Source organism: Cupressus sempervirens, chromosome 9 (assembly GCF_028749045.1).
Source record: "Cupressus sempervirens isolate cs-2001-9-10 chromosome 9, ASM2874904v1, whole genome shotgun sequence".
Classification (NCBI taxonomy): Eukaryota; Viridiplantae; Streptophyta; class Pinopsida; order Cupressales; family Cupressaceae; genus Cupressus; species Cupressus sempervirens.
In genome coordinates this window covers 131862696-131881792 of record NC_143126.1, presented here as the reverse complement: position 1 = coordinate 131881792, position 19097 = coordinate 131862696, and the positions used below count along the sequence as shown (strand labels likewise).

At 42.2% G+C, this 19097-nt stretch overlaps 1 protein-coding gene across 2 annotated transcripts in view; it reads right to left on the bottom strand.

The window, feature by feature from the left end:
• The window catches only part of LOC149537877 (Peptide chain release factor 2), a 123545-nt gene that overhangs the window by 81260 nt on the left and 23188 nt on the right, over positions 1-19097 (bottom strand). Inside the window, exon 2 of one of the 2 annotated variants that reach the window (XM_089799273.1) lies at positions 15385-15597. The exons of the other annotated variant lie outside the window; for it this stretch is intronic. Within the exon in view, the coding sequence (XP_089655399.1) occupies positions 15385-15597 (213 nt within the window). The remainder of the gene's footprint in view (positions 1-15384; positions 15598-19097) is intronic. 2 annotated transcript variants of the gene reach the window in all.

Here is a 19097-nt window from a genome sequence, read left to right as displayed (position 1 = left end):
CAAAATTTCAGAGACTTTCCGTGTTGGTCACGGATATCTCCGAAAGGAGGTGTGTCGTGCTCTTTATGGACGAGTTGGCAGAACCATTTAAGGCTTGGGTGAAGGGATTCAATCCATCAATCCTGTCGGAAGCAATCAGTAAGGCACGTAGCATGGCCTTGTCATCAGCATCATCCTCGTCCTCTAGGAGTCACTCACATCCGAAACCGCCAACATTTCCGAGGGACAAGCCACCGTCCAAGAAGTCGTCATTGGATGAAGCATCCCGACAAGAAGTTTGAAGGAAGAAGTTGTGTTTCAATTGCAAGGGGCCTTGGGAACCTGGCCACCAATGCCTCGGGAAAGGAAAAATTCATTACATTGAGGTAATGTCCGATGAAGAAGACAAACAGGAACAAGAGGAAATGCCAGTGGAAGATATCCAACCTAGCGGTGACACCAACTTGGCCAACTTAAACCGTACAGAGAGGATTGCCGCCTTGGTACAACGCGATGGATCCATTGCTTTGGCTGGCAATCCGAGGTGCACAGTTTTCCGTGTGCGGGGTACCCTTCAAGGACAAAGGGTCACAGTGATGTTGGATAGCGGAGCTACATTGAATTTCATAAACTCCTCCTTGGTAAAGTGAAGAAATCTTCCAACGAAGGCACACGCAGGTTTTTAGGTCAAGGTTGCCGGAGGGACATTCTTGCCCTGCACGCACCTTGTTCCTCAGTTGAGCATCACAATGGTGAATCATATGGTGACGGAGGACTTTTTCATAATGGACCTCACCGACATGGAAGTCATTCTTGGCATACAGTAGATGGAGACGCTTGATGAGTACACTCAAAGTTTCAAGCGAATGGACTTCACTTTCGTGGTTAATGGGAAGAAGGTAGTCCTCCGAGGGATGGCAAATGAAGGATCGAGGGAAGTGTCCGCGCATCGGATGGAGGCAATCCTGTGGCACGATGACGTTGCGTGGACTGCGCAATGCTTTATCTCGGCAGAACCTATAAAGGGGCACCGAACACCTCCACAGGATAAAGAGCTTCAGGATATGTTAAGTAGGCATGAAAGAGTCTTCATGGATATTCCTCCTGGCATACCACCGCATCGGGGATTTGAACACACAATAGAGTTGGAATCAGGGGTGAAACTTGTCATAACCACACTGTACCGCCACCCCAAGAAGTTTAAAGATGAGATTGAGCAGACGATTCAGGAGTTGCTTGAGAAGGGATGGATCCGTCCCAGTTCTAGCCCGTTCGCATCATCCGTAATGTTGGTCAAGAAGGACAGAACGTTGCGCATGTGTGTGAACTATCGCGCACTGAACAAAAGGACAATAAAGAACAGGTACCCCATTCCGAGGATAGATGAGTTGCTGGATGAACTACATGGCGTGGTCTATTATTCAAAAATAGATCTCTGTTCCGGATACCATTAGATCCGAATGAGGGAAGAGGATGTGGAGAAAACGGCCTTCCACTGCCACTACGGACACTATGAGTTCCTAGTCATGCCGTTCGGTCTGACCAACACACCTACTACATTCCAGTCGTGCATGAACTGCATGTTTAACAAACAGTTGCGTAAGTATTTATTGGTATTCTTTAATGATCTTCTCATTTATAGCAAGACGTGGGAAGAGCACTTGAAACATTTGAACGAGGTTCTGAGTATCATGGAAGAACAGTCCCTGTTCGCCAAACAGTCCAAATGTGAGTTCGGAATGACAGAAATATTGTACTTGGGGCATGTCGTCAATCAATACGGGGTTCAAGTGCATCAGGAGAAGATTCAGACTATCCTTGACTGGCCTCCCTCAAAATCACTCACGGATCTGCAAGGGTTCTTCAGATTGTGCAGTAACTACAGAAGATTTGTCAAAGGTTTTTCTCAACTCAGTGCACCTTTAACGGATCTGATGAAGAAAGGGGCTTTCCAGTGGAATGAAGAAGCACAACTCACATTTGATAAGCTTCAAGAGGCCATGAGCAATTGTCCGGTACTGGCACTGCCCGACTTCACCTGACCGTTCATTTTGGAATGCGATGTGTCAGGGTAAGGCATTGGAGCAATTTTGATGCAGCACAGACACCCCATCACATATGAGAGCAGGAAGCTAACACCAGCCGAACACCTGTATTCTATTTATGATAAAGAAATGTTGGCCATTGTCCACACTCTAACCAAGTTCCGGCAATATCTAGTTGGTGTTGAGTTTGTTGTCTGTACGGATCACAATAGTCTGAGATATTTCCTGGAGCAACGGGACTTGAACGAACGGCAACAAAAATGGGTAAGCAAAGTTCAATCTTTTGATTTCAACATTGAATATGTAAAAGGGAAAAACAATGTTGTTGCAGATGCCTTGTCCAGAAAACCCACCATCTGCTCACTAGAACAGATCTCAGCCGACTGGAGGGCACAATTGTTGGTGGAATATTCCAAAAATACTTTTGCCTGTGAGATAATGGATGGTCACATCCACGATGATTGATATAAGGTGATGAATGATATCATCTATTATAAGGATCGGATCTATCTAGTGCCAGAATCCAAGCTGAAGCAAAAGATCCTGAAGGAAGTGCACAACTCCCCTCTGGCTGGACATCCTGGCTTCCTTAAGACCTACAGAAGTATTCGGGAGAGATTTTCATGGAAGGGATTGAAAGGGGACGTGTTGCAGCATGTCAAAGAATGTATTGTTTGCCAACAAAACAAATCCAAACACACTCTTCCTGTCGGACTGTTACAGCCTCTGCTAATTCCCGAACATAAGTGGGAAAGTATATCGATGGACTTCATAACAGGTCTTCCCAAGGTGAACGAAAAGGATAGCATCTTCGTTGTAGTTGACAGATTGACAAAGTATGCTCACTTCTTTGCCATCCCCTCGGACCTTCAGGCTACACAGGTCGCTGAACTATTTTTCAAAGAAGTCTTCCGCCTACACGGGTTACCCCAAAACATCGCCAGCGATCGGGATGGACGATTCGTCAACAACTTCTGGACAGAACTATTTCGGATGGCAAGGACTGAACTATCACCGAGCATGAGTTACCACCCACAAACGGATGGCCAAACTGAAATTGTGAATAAATTCCTCGAAGGTTACCTACGGAGCTACGTCTCGGCACAACAACGCACGTGGGTGAAATGGATCCATCTCGAGGAGTACTGCTACAATACCACATATCACATGTCGATCAGGATGATGCCGTTCAAAGCTCTGTATGGGCACGAGCCACTCTCCTTCATCGATACAGTTCTGAGTGATAGCTGGGCTCCAAGGGCGAAGGATTGGCTTCAGGAGGGACAAGACATTCTGAGGAGCTTGAAAGAAAACTTGCAGCAGGCACAAAACCGACAAAAGTTGTATGCTGACAGACATCAGATAGAGAGGAGTTTTGAAGTGGGGGATCTGGTCTATCTTCAGCTACAGCCATACCAGCAATCCTCATTAAAGGGAACAGGGAAGGAGAAATTGAAGCCACGGTTCTATGGTCTGTACCGCGTGATTCGTCGCATTGGTGAGGTAGCGTATGAACTGGAGCTTCCGGAGGGGAGCCACATTCACAATGTCTTTCATGTTTCCTGTTTGAAGGAGGCTATCGGGAAAAACATCACCGTCACTACTGACCTTCCACCACTCAATGAGGAAGGGAAACTCATTTTGGAACCTGCGGAGATTCTTGAAGTGCGTGAAAGGGTCTTGCGGAACTGAACCGTCAGGGATACATGGTACGTTGGCGACATCTACCGCTAGATGGCGCAACGTGGGAAGGCAAACACATCCTTCAGCACCCGGTACTGTACTTGCTTGAGGACAAGCAAATTCTGGGACAGGAGGACTGTAATGTTCCTGACAAAAATTAAATGTATTCAATTAATCTGTGTAACGAGCCAATTATTTTAATTTAACTTGGACCCAAATTTATTTTTGTCTTAGTTGATTGTGTCACTATGTTTCTCGATGGGTATTTAAGCATGGCTATAGGTTGTCTGTAGGTATGTTTTTGGATTTTATCTCTCTGTACTGCGGATTCCTGTTGGAGCTCGGCATTGTTCGCCATTTCAGAAGTGAAAGACCTTCCCTATTTGGTTTGCACGGTTTTGGTGAGATTTCTCCCCTCACCCTATTCCGTCGATGTATATCTAGTTTGTATCCGACAATTTGGAGTGCTTTGCAAATACTCTAGTGATTATTCTTCATTCCTATTCAAGCATTACTTGGTGTTTGAATTCTATAGTGGTTACCATTGATTGAATGATATTTTGTGTTCGTGTTCATTGTGCTTCCATATTGCACCCATCTACCCTTCCATACCATCTTTCCTCATCCTCAATCTATTTGTACAGCTCTGAAATTCTTCCCTTGGTGATATCGTTCGGCCACCAATCACACCCATACGGGCCCCTACCAACTTCGTCTCCATACTCTCCTAATAGCTCACATACGGCATCCTTATTCCACCGTACGACATTAAAATTCCATCCCCTACTCCTACCGTACGGTTACTCTGTCCTACTGTACGGCTTCAGTGTTTTTCCATACGAACTCCTCAAACACTACCACCGTACGGCAATATACCGTACGGCCTTTCTGTGCCCATCCACACACCGTACAAACTTCTAAGTCTTGTACGGAAAATCTTGTTTTCACTATACTATTGTCATCTCCCGTGCGGACTGCTAAAGACACAATATTGTCACCGTACAGCCTCTATAACACCACTCCAGCCACCGTACGTGACCTCCAGTTTACTTCTCCCATCCGTACGAATCACTGGTGGTAGCATTTTGTATCCAATTTGGGAATTCGACGCCTGTTAATTGCTCCATTGATTGGCTAGAATCATTACACAGCATTATTCTTATTGTGTCCCCTTGTGGGATAGATACTGGCCGATGTCCTTGAATTATTTGATGCTATCAAAATTGATCTTCAATGTTGTTGTATGCCTTAGTTAATCATCGGCAAGACATCATACTTATTATAATATTTGAGGGTATTTATGACTTCCATATTCCCTTCTTTAATGATCCTTTCATTAATTCATATCAATCCCTTGGTATTCTTCAGACACTCGCTGGGTTTTATGTTATGGCACTTCATCACTACTGCATTAACCTTGATCTTTTTCACTTATCCTCTTCACTTCATTGTATGTTGCCAAACAATGGACAACTTTGTCGCTCTAACAACATCACAATCTCAAGAAGTTGCCATTGGAGGTATTGATAAGGAGTCGCTTTAACAACATCACAATCTCAAGAAGTTGCCATTCAGCTTTCTAATTACTTTTGGATTCTGCCAGTTTATTGTTTGCATGGCTGGTAATATGTCTTGGTTCTCAGTGGGTAATATGTATTGATGTGCTGGAATTCCAATGTTCATACCATTTGCTGCTTGTTGATGCATGTTGCAATGCATGATTAGTTTGAACTTATTTAAGAAACTTAGTTCAATTGCTGTGGGTATTTATCATTTCTGCATGTCTTATAGGATTGATGAATGCTTAGAGATCTGAAAATTATTCATGTCATCTTGGAAGAAAGCACCGATTATGTGTAGTTTCATTGACCAAGCAAGGCACTGCCCAGTTTGAGTTTCTCATATATTCTTCGTTGGGATTATGTAGGATTAGCTTTCTTTAAAACCTTTATCTTCTTTGTAATTTATATCAAAAGAGTGGAGTTAAACTAGCAAAATCTTGATGTGAGAAAGGATATTATTTGCTATCCAAGAACAATTGTACAATTCCCTAGGTGAAACTAGCATTAATATATTTACCACCAGCTTATCCATGCATAGTCCCTGACATTAGGAACCTTGGGGTTATCTCATCTAATCACATCCAATAGCACCCAAGATTTGCCTGTTCATGAGAGGATAGAATATACACTATAAATTTATGTTTGGTGTGCAAAACCCTCATCAACACACACCAAAGTTGTATGTCATGAAGGTGAATTCTTTGTATGAGTAGCCTTCAACCACACCAAAATGGTGTGTTTGATGATGATTTTTCGCATTTGCCAATAACAATCCATTCAAACAAAACTAATATACAACATTCTATTTACTAACTTTTAAATCTACAAATAACAAGTGAAGTCAGTTGTACTTCACATTCACTATACAACATGTATTTTAATATCTAATTGGTTTCTCATCCAATTCTCCACCCTTTTAATATTTAGAGATTACGTAGTCCCACAGTGGAGAACATCAAAATTGCTAAGTGTTTACTGTAATGGTAAAGAAATCAACGCATACAGACAATGGAACAGAATAGCAGAATTATATTCGCATATGCCAGACATACATTATGCTTCATAAGATCCGTAATAGAAGATAAAAGATGATTTACAATGATCCCAGACGGGACATAAATACTATCCGCCGAACCTTCCCGAAGGAGTCTGTCGGCCACAAACATTATGTCCACTACAAACTATTTACCCATCGGCTACAAAATACAAAACATCGACGACAGTCATTCCATCGGCTACAAAAACACCGCCAAGACCATCCAGTTGGCTGACACCATCCCCCCCAAAAAGAAAAGTCGTCTCCGGACGACAATTACAAAATATCTAAGACAAATTAACAAACAAAATACATTATCAAAGTGACTACAACAAGAAAAATCTGCTTCTGTCATATCACTTCCACATTCATCCCGTTACATCTGTAGCTTCTAATAACACAATACTGTCTCCTCAAGCTGACCTTGATAGCCACCCATGTTGCTTTCTCTGCTTCCAACACTGGGTCCACTGAGCTAAGTGTCGCTGCACTGCCTCCAATTGGATGATCAGCTCCTCCCGAGCTCTCTACGCATCCACCAAGACAGCCTCCCGGCCAACACCTACTCCCAGTGCCTCTGGTACACAGACAGTCCACGCCTGCAGCAACTTCAACTCTTCTCAACTGGTCAGACTCCCACGACTGATATCCGCAACAATTGGGGGTCTAGGGGGCAATGCCCTCGGCGGGGTCGAGGGGCAGCGCCCCTCACCGCCAAGACCAAATTAACACTCTGAAACCCACACAAAACTGCATGAAACACACCATTTCTGTCATTTTCTGCCAATTCCACACTCTTTCTGGCAATCACTGATACTTCCCCTTCCTTGTGGCAATATCCGATACTCATTCCACACTGCTTGAATTTGTTGTCATTTTTTTTTTTTTTTTTTGGGTTTGCAAAATTCCTATGCCTAACATAACCCAACAAATGAAAACAACTATCATTGCCTCCGACGAAGCCGTCTCTTCCTTCCTCAACCATGAGACTTGCTCTGTTGCCTGACTGGTGATGATTCCACAGATCCTTCTGCGAGCGAATCCGTAAATAATCGAAGTTGCGCATTAATACCTTCTATTCGCAACTCTGAAATTAAACCCCGCAGATTCTCCAAATAAAATCTCCCCGCTCCATCTCTCCATCTTTGACTTCGATTCAAGGAAGCGAGTCTACTGACGCCACCGTTTGAAACGAGCCTTGCCAGTCGATCCGCCCAAGTGCAAGTCCGCCTACATGACGGGTGCCTCTGTTCCAAGTGGCTTCAATTTTATCGTCTATCGACTGCCTACAGTACCTATACAAATGTTGGTAAAGGCGGCCAATTACCAGTGGTTTCTCTGTCCTGTCCATGTGAAGTTGTGCGGGCAGCGAAATGTCATAGAATACATCGACAATTTGCGTTCCATCCGCGGTAGATATAATGGAGAAAAGTAAAAGAAAACGCCGCCATTTTTTTATTTTGTTTTTAACAGCCCCACGGACTGCTTCCGCGGACAGGAGAGTTGGCCGCGGGGCAATCTCCCGCGGAGAGTTGCTCGTGAGGCATTCTCCCGCGGAGATGTGCCCGCGGGCCATCTCTCGCGGAGAGTTGCCCGCGAGGCATTCTCCCGTGGAGATGTGCCCGCGGGCCATCTCTCGCGGAGAGTTGCCCGCGAGGCATTCTCTCGCAGAGATGTGCCCACGGGCCATCTCCCGTAGAGAGTTGCCCGCAGAACATTCTCCCGCGGCCTACACACTTTTTTTTTCTTTTCTTTTCTTTTTTCTCTTTTATTTTCAATTTTTATTTTATTTTTTCAAAAATAAAAATACAGAGGTACCTCAATTTTTCCTCCAAGCGTCGCCATTCTGCAACGACGACGACGAAGGAGCCCTCAAAGCATTCAGCGACGACTTCTTCAGCGACGGCAACAGCGTCGAATCATTCTGCAACGATTTCTTCGATGGCAACAGCAACGGTGATGAAATCTTCCAAGCGCGGTATGTGTTCAATTTGGACTCGTTGACCGCCTGAGGGATCTCTTCCCCGTCCAAGGTTGACAATTTAATTGCTCCATTGTCGCCGACTTCTTGGATCTGGTATGGTCCGACCCATCTGACTTTGAACTTCCTCGGCTTGCTTTCATTTCGCCCATCATACTTGAGTACCAACTGCCCTGGCTGAAACCTGTTGAGTTTGTCATGCCATGCCTTATGTCTGTTTTGTGTCACCTCCGTCGCCCACTGTGCCTGCAGTCGTCGCGCATCTAGCTTATTTCCTTACTGTCGGTACCCTTCAAGTAATTTTATGGTGCGATGCATTCTTTTCTTTCTGTGTGGTCCGTTCACCGTATATCGGATGGTGGAATCTTCCTTTGTTCTGGGTTTGGACTGTACCTTCTTCCCCTCAGCTTCAGCCATAGCCGCCTTTCCTTCTTCTGCTTCTCTGTATTCCTTCGAACATTCATTTTCCTTTATTTCCTGACTTTCATCGACCTTTAGCATATTACAACTCAGAAAGAGTTCATAGTCTTCTATTTGCCAGTGGTAAAGGCCATTCATCGAGTCTAGGTCGTCATCATTCGATCCTCCTAGTGTCAATACTCATTTGTCGTCCGGTTCCATTCTCCTCTTTCCTTCATCGTTATTTCTTTCGGCATCACTGTCGCCTTCACCTTCTGAGTCTGACGATGCTGGCTCCTCACCTACCATTTGTGTGTGTAGGTCAATTATGAATCTTTTGCCTCCGCGCTCGATTGATAGAGTATTTCGTTTCCAATCATGTTTTACTTTTGCTTGCACCAACCAATTCCATCCCAGAATAGCATCATATCCTTTTCTTTTCAATGGAATGACTACGAAATCCAATAAAAATGGTTGTGTTCCAATAGTTACCAGTTGCGCTTTCAAGATTCCCAACGGTTTGATTCCATGTTGTTCTGCCGTGAGCAATTAAAATGCAGGTGGCCACAACGTCGGCTTTCCCAACTTCTTCCAGGTATCCTCCGGTAAGACATTCACGCCGGACCCTCCGTCAACAATTGTGTCTGTCAAAACATTTCCCAAGATCCCCATCCCGACGACCGTCGGATGTCTTCCCGTCGTGAGTGCCAGAAGCATTGGGTCTACTGCTGTCGCTTCCCTGCTGTCCCTTCCTGTCTCCTCCGTTGCTTTCGAAAACGGTGTATGATTCAGAATGGCCATCCGTAACTGGGGCATTGTGAGAAGATCACTTATCTTGACCGGTATCTCCATTTGTAAGATCTATCATACAATGTTTTGTTCTGCGAAGTTCCTTGCCAAGGTGCCGGTGATGTCCTTCAACTGAGATGTCCCTGCCGACGATGCCTTTCCAATTTTCGCCTGCGCTTCCCCCAATTTTCTTTTTTCCTCCACCGGCAGTTTTGCTTGCCTCCGCGTAATTGCCAAAACCTCCTCTTCATCCGTGCCAACAGTGATCAAGTTTACTCCAGACTTTGGACACTTGGAATCTTCGTGATCGCCAGGTCCGCACCATCTGCATAATAATTTCGGTGTGTTTACCGCTGTACAATCCCGCGCAAAATGACCCCATAAATTACATGCTCGGCATTGAACAATTGGTCGTCCGTTTGCATCATACTGGGTTCGACTTCGGCTCTGATTATTATTGTTATTGTTCGCATTGTTGTTATTTTGCACTCTGTTATTATTCTCGTACCCTCCGGATGTGGCACCTGCACTATTCGTATTTCCACTACTGCCCGACAGGGAAGCCTCCTGTGTAAGAAGCACCTACGGAGATCCTCTTGTCTTCATGTTAAAGGGGCACTCTTTTGTCGAATGGCCCATGATCTAACAAATGTCACAAAATTGGTTCTTTGGACACGATCCTTTAGTATGACCGTCGGTCTTACACTCCGTGCACCACAGCTCACTACCTTTTGGCTCCTTCTGCATGTTTTTAAACTCCATCATACGGATCATGTCCTTCTATAAAGCGCAGACCTTCTTGCAACTGCCTTCATCGTCACTGCTATCTTCTCCGGCAAGCTCGTTGTCATCAGAATCAGATGAGCTAGTGTTCTTCTTCTTTGTTTTCTGCTCATTTTCAAGGTCCAATGCTCTGTTATAAGCTTCCGTGTATGACGACGGTGGCACAATTTTCATTTTCCTCCGCAACTTCGAGCGTAGGCCTTCCACGAACCATCTTTTCTGAAGTCTGTCTGTCAGCTTACTTTCCATTTTGTTTATCAAGTCTTTTAATTCCCTAGCGTAAACGCGGATGGTTTCATTCTTCCCCTACTTAGTATTGAAGATCTCTGCTACAATTTCATTATCATCCCGCAACAATTTAAATTCTGCCAGAAACTCCTTTTTAATGTTATCCCAACTGTTTAGCTTTTGTGGATATGTATCAGTGAACCAATCAATTGCTACGCCTCGTAGGGTGGCCGAAAATTGCCTGATCCAGTCGTCTTCATCAGTTATCCCATTTGCCTTCCAGATCGTTTCACATGTTTTACAATGTCGAATGGGATCGGCCGTACCATCACCATTGAACTTCGGCAATTTCTCTTTCGGTTCCGCCATCACAATTGGTTTCTGCAAATAGGCGTTGCTCAGTCCTGCAACACTAGCGCTCTTCACTCCCACACCGGCGGTCTGCACTCCCACACCGGCAGACTGCACTCCCACACCGGCGGTCTGCACTCCCGCACCGGCGGACTATTCTCCCACACCAACAGACTGTTCTCCCACACTGGCAAACTGCACCCCCACACCGGCGGACTGCACTCCCACACCGGCAGACTGGTCTCCCACACCGGCGGACTGTTTTCCCACACCGTCAGACTCAATAGCTACGAACCTTGGTGAAGAAGGGTGTTCTAAAGTTGTCTCCCGCGGGAGTATATCCCAGACGAAGAGTTCACTCCACGCTCTTGCTCTGTCGGCACTCCGAGCCGTGCGAGTCAATGCTCTTCCGTCTGGATTCTCTTCCCTTGGGGAACACAAATTCAAAAATTCCTCTCGTACTTCTTCCACCAATTCCACCCGTTGTCGAGTCTCCAACAATGCCTCTGCACTCCTGTTTCCGTCGGCAATCTTCTGGAATCTCCTTCGACAGTCTGCCTGCTGTGCCAAAATTAAATGTTCTTGTGCAGTACGGATTCCATCTTTTCCCTTGGCCTTATTTCGATCCTTGTTAAGCTGATTTGGCATTAATCTTCATTCCTCCCACCTTCCAGATTCATAAGGCAACGGTGCCAAATGTTTACCGTACTGGTAAAGAAATCAACGCATACAGACAATGGAACAGAATAGCAGAATTATATTCACATATGCCAGACATACATTATGCTTCATAAGATCCGTAATAGAAGATAAAAGATGATTTACAATGATCCCAGACGGGACATAAATACTATTCGCCGAACCTTCCCGAAGGAGTTCGTCGGCCACAAACATTATGTCCCCTACAAACTATTTACCCGTCGGCTACAAAATACAAAACACCGACGACAGTCATTCCGTCAGCTACAGAAACACCGCCGGGACCATCCAGTCGGCTGACACTAAGCAATGATGGAAGGATGGCAAGTCAAAACAAAGTTTCATGTCTGGCATTGTATAGTGTTTAAAATTATCAAAATAAATAAATAAAATTAAAGAAGCAGAATTATTAGAGGTTTTTGAGGAAGCTATCTAAAATCACTTGTCAAGGCACAAAAAAACATTCTACAGCATGTTGATCCAATTTTACAAGTTAGAAGGTAGCTTTTCACTTGTTGGAAGATGCTCAGCAAAACCAGTGGACATGTCCGGGAAAAAAAATTCAAGCCAAACTGAATCCATCAATGCGCTCAAAATATGTAATTCATTCACACATTTATAATTAGTCAAAGAAATTCAAACAGGTCATGTGTAATGTCCCCAATTCAGGACATTACTGTTTCTTAACATGCACTTATGCTGACAAACTAACTAAAATGGAAATAAATTTTGGGGACGATAGAACCAAGCATACTCACAAATAAACACAGTTTTTCACCAAGTCAATGAGAAATCTGCATTTCCACCATTACAGAAACAATTCCTTGCTTACAAAATGAGGAGATGCATAGGCCTCCTATAGTTTTTACAATTTGAATCAATGGCCAAGATTAAGTCCCCTCAAGGGCCAAGATTTACCCTCTAGAAACTTCCCAGGATTAAAAAATATTATTTCATACCAATCCCCACTAGGAAACAAAATAGTTTCTCCTATTCCCCATATAGGACAAAATCTACATACTTCCCAAGGTATCAAAAATGTATGAATACTATTTAATTACTCTAAAAAGTGAAAACAGACAACTTTTTCCTTCCAACTGTTTTCTCCTTGTCTACATACTCTCTGAATCTTTCCAATCTCCATTCGTCATCTAAATTGTTAGAAATAAGTTGAAGCCTATATTTGTAGGTGTGCAGAATTCTGTCAAACTCCTTAAACTCATCATCCTACTTTTCTATTATCATTTTACTCGTTGACAATGGCAAATCTGAGAGTCATCAATTTTAACATCTATTTCAAAATACTTGTCTCAATGATATCTCTTTCATTCTTCGTACTTCATCCCCAACCATAACCTTGAGATACTTATAATACTTCTCCTGAGGTTGAATGTAAGGGGCAGTAGATTCAAAGATGAAACTCTTAAGTGCAAGGACTGTGCAGTGAGCTGGGCGCTTACAGTTATCGTGTTCGTGAGGCATTGCTGCAAAGACCAAACCCAACAAATATTGAACAAAGAAGTTCAGAGCATTGCTGCAGTGCAGTGGTAGCACAGCTTGGCAATTACAACGGAGAATGCAAATGAATTTCATTTTCTGTATGGGCTTATTCAGCACTACACAGTTGTGGCCCACATTATTTGTAGTTAAACAGAGCTATAATTGTAGGTGAATGATTACATAACATATTGATCAAATGATCCATCATTGAGTTGTATAGACAGACATGTCAAGTGACAGATGACAATAGCTAAGATGAACAATGGAGAGAACATTCACTGTGAAGATGAATAGAAATTAGCAAATGAAACAAATTGTGGCATGGGTAAGGAGAACTCTAAGTAGAGGGTTGTTGATAATTGTGATGAACGTAAAAATTGAAGGATAAGATAATTGAAGATGAAGCCTATTTGAATGGAGGATTGCTAGAATGCAAACAGAGGTTATTAAAAAAACAGCTTGTCTCTATTTCAAATAAAGTCATGAATCATTAATGTGGTTTTTTGATAGAAGAGACATATATGTAATAAAGGAAGCCTGTAAACAGAGAACTAAAACTCCGTGCAAACCCCACAATCCATAAGGTGATAATGTATATTTACAGAAAACAGATGGAGCATATTACTAGAAAATCAACGAGATAATGTCTTAAAAAAGTAGGTTGCTCAAATCATATATAGAAATATTTTAGTATCAAAATATACAATAGACTCAGACAACCAAACTTATTAAACAGTTGAAATTCAGAGCTAACGGAGACCCATGGGCAAAGAGAAACATTTAAGGCAGAATAGCAGCCTGTCCCTGTACAAGTTTTAGAGGCAAACAAATATCTAATCAACACTTGTAAACTAAAACACATTCATCAACAAAAAAGTGCTTGAACTCTTCATCTAAAGAACTCAAAACCCCCAAAATATGAAAGAAGATTAAATTTGCCACATGCTAGAAATGCCCATTTTCATGTAGGAGTGGTTTTTACATGGGTGTCAATAACTTGCAAGGCTTGGCAGCATTTCTTTTGCAGCCAAGTCTCCTCTGGTGGCTGTATATTTGTTTGCAGTCATGGCCTAGGGTGTCAAAACCTTCTTAACCACCAATCATAGAAGTATAGACCATGAGTGCATAAAAAAGTGAGATGCACAAGATTAGTCATGTTATGGGTACTAAATTTGTATTATTATGGGATCTCTCTACGGAGCAGGTTGCTTAGTTCTCCCAATCTCATGTTCTATCTAGTTGGATTGCAAACAAGGAACCACCAAGGATTCCAAGGGATTTTTATTGAAGAAACACATTTACATCATTACATAATATCAATGAAGAGCTCTGCTTCAAAATTCTGTGTTGTTTTGTTACGAGTGATATAACTCTAGTCTGTATCCAACAACAGGTATGAAACTTTTGGAGGCTAATTCGTGTGTGGTTTCCATCCTACTTTTATGGTGCATATATTAAGTTTGATTCCCAAAGTCAGTGGCAAATGATAGTATAACAATGTCTGTGACCACCCCAAAGTAGGTAAATGGGCTTGGAGGTTATGTCAGTGTACAGTACAGAGTTCTAATAAGAGTGCACTCTATGAAAATATAGTAAAGGAATGAAAATGTTCAAAGCAAAATAAAGCAATACAATACAACTAGCCATGTGAAGGGAACAAAATCCACAAAGTGCAAGGGCTGATGAAGATTGGAAGGATTGAATGAAAACTTGATCAAATATCTCTACAAGGGCCTGAAAGGGAGGAACCATCGGTGCCACCATCAATCACTTGAAAGGACAGATGCACAGTCTGGCAAAGCTCACTGGGGAATGCCTAAGGCTAGGGTAGGCAGGCATGATCGTTCAAGGAGGAAGCAAAGAACTCCCTCTAGACTCTCTTCTAACACCTGATGCTGGTGTAAATCTCGTAGGAGTGAATGTCCATCCCAGAATCCATTTTGTAAGTGCTCATAAATCTAGTGAACCAATTTTATTAGCAGCATTGACATGATCAAAACCATGTTTGTGTGAACCATTCCCTGTCCATGTAGGAAATGACTTTCCCTGCCTCTATGGTTTGGCAGCCAAATAATAAAATTTTGAAAGGCAAAATATAGTTAAAATAAAAAAGCTAAAGCCAGAAAGTAGAAAGGAAGTGAGTTGATCTGTAGGATGGTCAAGATTACACTCAATGCAGAAGAAAAGAGCTGCCAGTAGGGAAGAAACAAATGAAGGACAGAGTCACTCAATGGAAAATCTGAAAATATCCTAGACATAAGCCTGCAATAATGTCCTAATCAATTCCACTTAAACAGATTTGTTACTCTCCATGATCGAAAGTGACCTAAACCTGAAAGTGGCACACACCACTTGTAGTTCTCTGTCATTTTCCTCCTGTGCAAGCTCCAAGAGATCAATATGATCAATGAGTTCTGCTTCCATATCCTGGACAGATTTCACTTTTCCAGCTACAGATCCATGCTCACGACTAAGTTGACCAGCTTTAATTGGATCATCCCATAAGTCAGGCCGATTTAGTTCAATTTTTAACTGCTCCAGCCTAAACAGAACCTTCTTCCACTGTCAAAGATATAAAGATAAAAAGTTAATCGATTTATCAACCGAAAATCAATTATGAAGATAAACTGAACCACAAAATTTCAAAAACATTGAGAGGAAATGCTTTTGAATAAGAAAATCCATGCATTAAAGTATGCTCTATATTGCTATAATATATGAGAAATGGCAATTGTTTATTTTATAGACATGTGTCATTATCCTGAAAATGGACACTAAAGAGAAATAAGTTCATATGGCTGACAAAGTGAGAGAAAATTCCCGAATAACCACACTTGTTCTGTTTACATAAGTAATGACTCATGATGCCAAGCAGTGGCACATATTAGCTATGTTCCCTAGGGACGGGGACGTCCCGGGAACGGGGGGACGAGTATGGGATGTCCCCCAACCGTCCCCAAAAAGGGCAAATTACCAAGGGATGTCCCCGAAACTTGGGGATGGCCGGGAAAAAAAGGGGGACAGCTGGCCGTCCCCAGTACGGAAAGGGGACGCCTAGATGTCCCCCAACCGTACTGGGTATGGCCAGCCGTCCCCATTTTTTTTTTTTTTTTTAATGCAAAATAATTAAAAGGTGAATACTAAAACATAATTTTAAGGCTCCTTACTAGGTCGTCGAGGTGGGCCCTAGCCCTCCAAATTCAGTAGAAGCAAAATAGGAGCAGCAGTCCGCTTCATTTTGCAATGTTATGTTTTTTATGTTGAACGTCAACATGCTTATGATACATTGATACTTATTACTTTATGGCAGCCCTCTAGCCTTTGGGCGTATGGCTTTAGGCATATTTAGATTTAGATTTTCAGATTTATCATGTTTATCATCATGATATTGTTCACTGATATTGATATGCATTTTGACAATTGAGTTCTAAAATCGGATATTATTTCCTAGATGAAATTCAAATGTTGTATGTTATGGTTCTATAGCGTTTAAATGACATGCTTTGTGCTTAGTTTCATATGAATGACATATATTTGCAAATTTCAATTATTTTAAAATCTCTCTCTCTCTCTCTCTCTCTCTCTCTCTCTCTCTCTCTCTCTCTCTCTCTCTCTCTCTCTATATATATATATATATATATATATATAAAACCGTCCCCGTTTGCCGCCCCTCCCCCCCAGTGTCCCCAAAATCGCCAAAAAAAATTGCCGTCTCGGAAATCCGTCCGGCCATCCCCGTACCAGAAACTCGGGGGAACATAGCATATTAGTGAATTTTTAAAACAAATGAGTTGAAGAAATAGACAATAAAAACCGAAGTTTTGGGGGAACATGTGAAAATTATAGGTAATGCTAAAATATAATGAGTTCTTTTAAAATATTAAGAATTATTAATCAGTCAAGTTTTTTACTGGAAGAAATTTTTCTATCGAACATTATTCAAAAACAAATTTTCTAAGCAAAATAAAGAATGCAACAAGAATGTGGATCTCATAATTCAAGTCATCTTATCAGGCAGTGAATTTTGTAATACCATTCCAGCAATCTACCAGAACTGCATAGTAAACACCAGACCATCTGAAAACATTTGCAAAACTTTATGCATATCTGATGCAGTTTGGCCCCATAGTGTTAAATAGCTTGGATTCAATTATGCAGGATAAGCCTGAGTGGTTTGGGTAGTCTATATCAGTCCATTGGGATGCACACTCTAATGTTTTTCTCCTTGCCTGTGTAGGGAAGAGATTTGCCTTTTGATCCTTGTACTTGTGGGATGTAACTTATTGGTTGTGTGGAATATAAGCAGATTCATCTCTTCAAAAGATATTCCTCCTTATGTACTGTGACACTATTAGCAGACATACAAAGCTATTATAAGTACAAAAAGATTACAAGACCATACTTAACAAAATTTGCACTTAAATTAATGAATTAAAATTTGATAATTATAAACATGAGTTACATCTGTTTTGTAGAGTAATCTAAGATTAGCTTCTTCCAAAAAATTACACAATTTTCATATATAACAACTGTTAGCAGACATGTAATGCTATCAGAGGTAAGAAAGAGTTTCCAGATTTAAATAGTAAAAAAATTCTTAAGTTTTTACATGTCCTTGTAAACTACTGCATTTAGAATAATGATGTTTATTATAAATATTATATACATGTAGCATAAATCCTATGTTCGACATGGGATGAGGCAAAAGGGAAAAGACTTTAAGGATGGCAGTCCAGGAGGCCATTTTGGAAGGATGTCGAGGGATGGTAGTGATGCAGAAGCATCCTAGGGTAGTTAGCAATCTTGTTAGAATAATGATGTTAATTATAAATATTATATACATGTAGCATAAATCCTATGTTCGACATGGGATGAGGCAGAAGGGAAAAGACTTTAAGGATGGCAGTCCAAGAGGCCATTTTGGGAGGATGTCGAGGGATGGTAGTGATGCAGGAGCATCCTAGGGTAGTTAGCAATCCTGCATGTTGAAGAAAATTTTGGCTTTGGAGTTTGTGGACTTGATCACCAAAGGAGTAGTGCTCGGTCGTTACTAGGTGTAGTGTTGGCCGAGGAGCTCGGTCGCTGAAGGAGCTTGGCATATACTATGTTTCTCAGCATGTGAGGAACTCGGCAATGCTTGTAGGAGCTCGGTCATGCTTGGTGGTATTTGCTGATGCTCGGCAGTTTGGTTTGTCGTATCAAGTTCTTGCGGTCTAATCGGCCAATTTGGTGCATTTAATGCATCTAGCATGTGATCATGATGTGGAGCAATCATGGGAGTTTGTGTGGGCCTATTTGGGTCTTGGTTATTGTTCAACCTAGAGGTTAACAGGAAAGAAGCATATAATAAGTTAACACAGTAAAATACTATTCATTAATCAAATGCTTTCCGTACATAACAATAATGTTTCATCCAATGATGCCAAATACATAAGTGAAAGCCACATTTATAATATCTGATAGAGAGCTCATGAAATGACACAACCATACCAGTAACCATCTAACTACCCAGATTGTTGGACAACATCCCCCCCAAAAAAGAAAAGTCGTCTCCTGGTGACTCAAAACTAACAAAATTAGGAGACAACATAGAAACAACATAGACTAGGGAGGAGGTTGCGTCCCTGGAGTGTTCAACTGCTAGCGCAACTTGGAAACTTGATCAATGCATATTTGTGAGTCCTTTTGCGTCCGTGTATTAACTTCCACCGCCTCCTTCAAGAGAAGTGTTGCCTCCATGGCTTGAGTCCAAGCCACTTGCAACCCTTGTTCAATTGCCTGCAATCCTTGTTCAACCTTTTCCTTGTCTCGCAAGATCGCTACTCGCTCGGCTGCCCATGTTGCCTGCTGGCTAACCAATTCAACAGCTAGCTTCTCTCGAGCTTCCACCTCAACTACCTTGGACCTCACAACTACAAGCCTCTTTGCTTCCCTATCTACCTTTCCAAGCCGATGAGAATAGTAGAGCAAGAGCAAAAACGCTTCGAACAGACCCTCTGAATATAGGCTCGAACTAGCTGCAACTCCCTCCTACAGGTCAAAGCCTGATGCCCAACTATTCG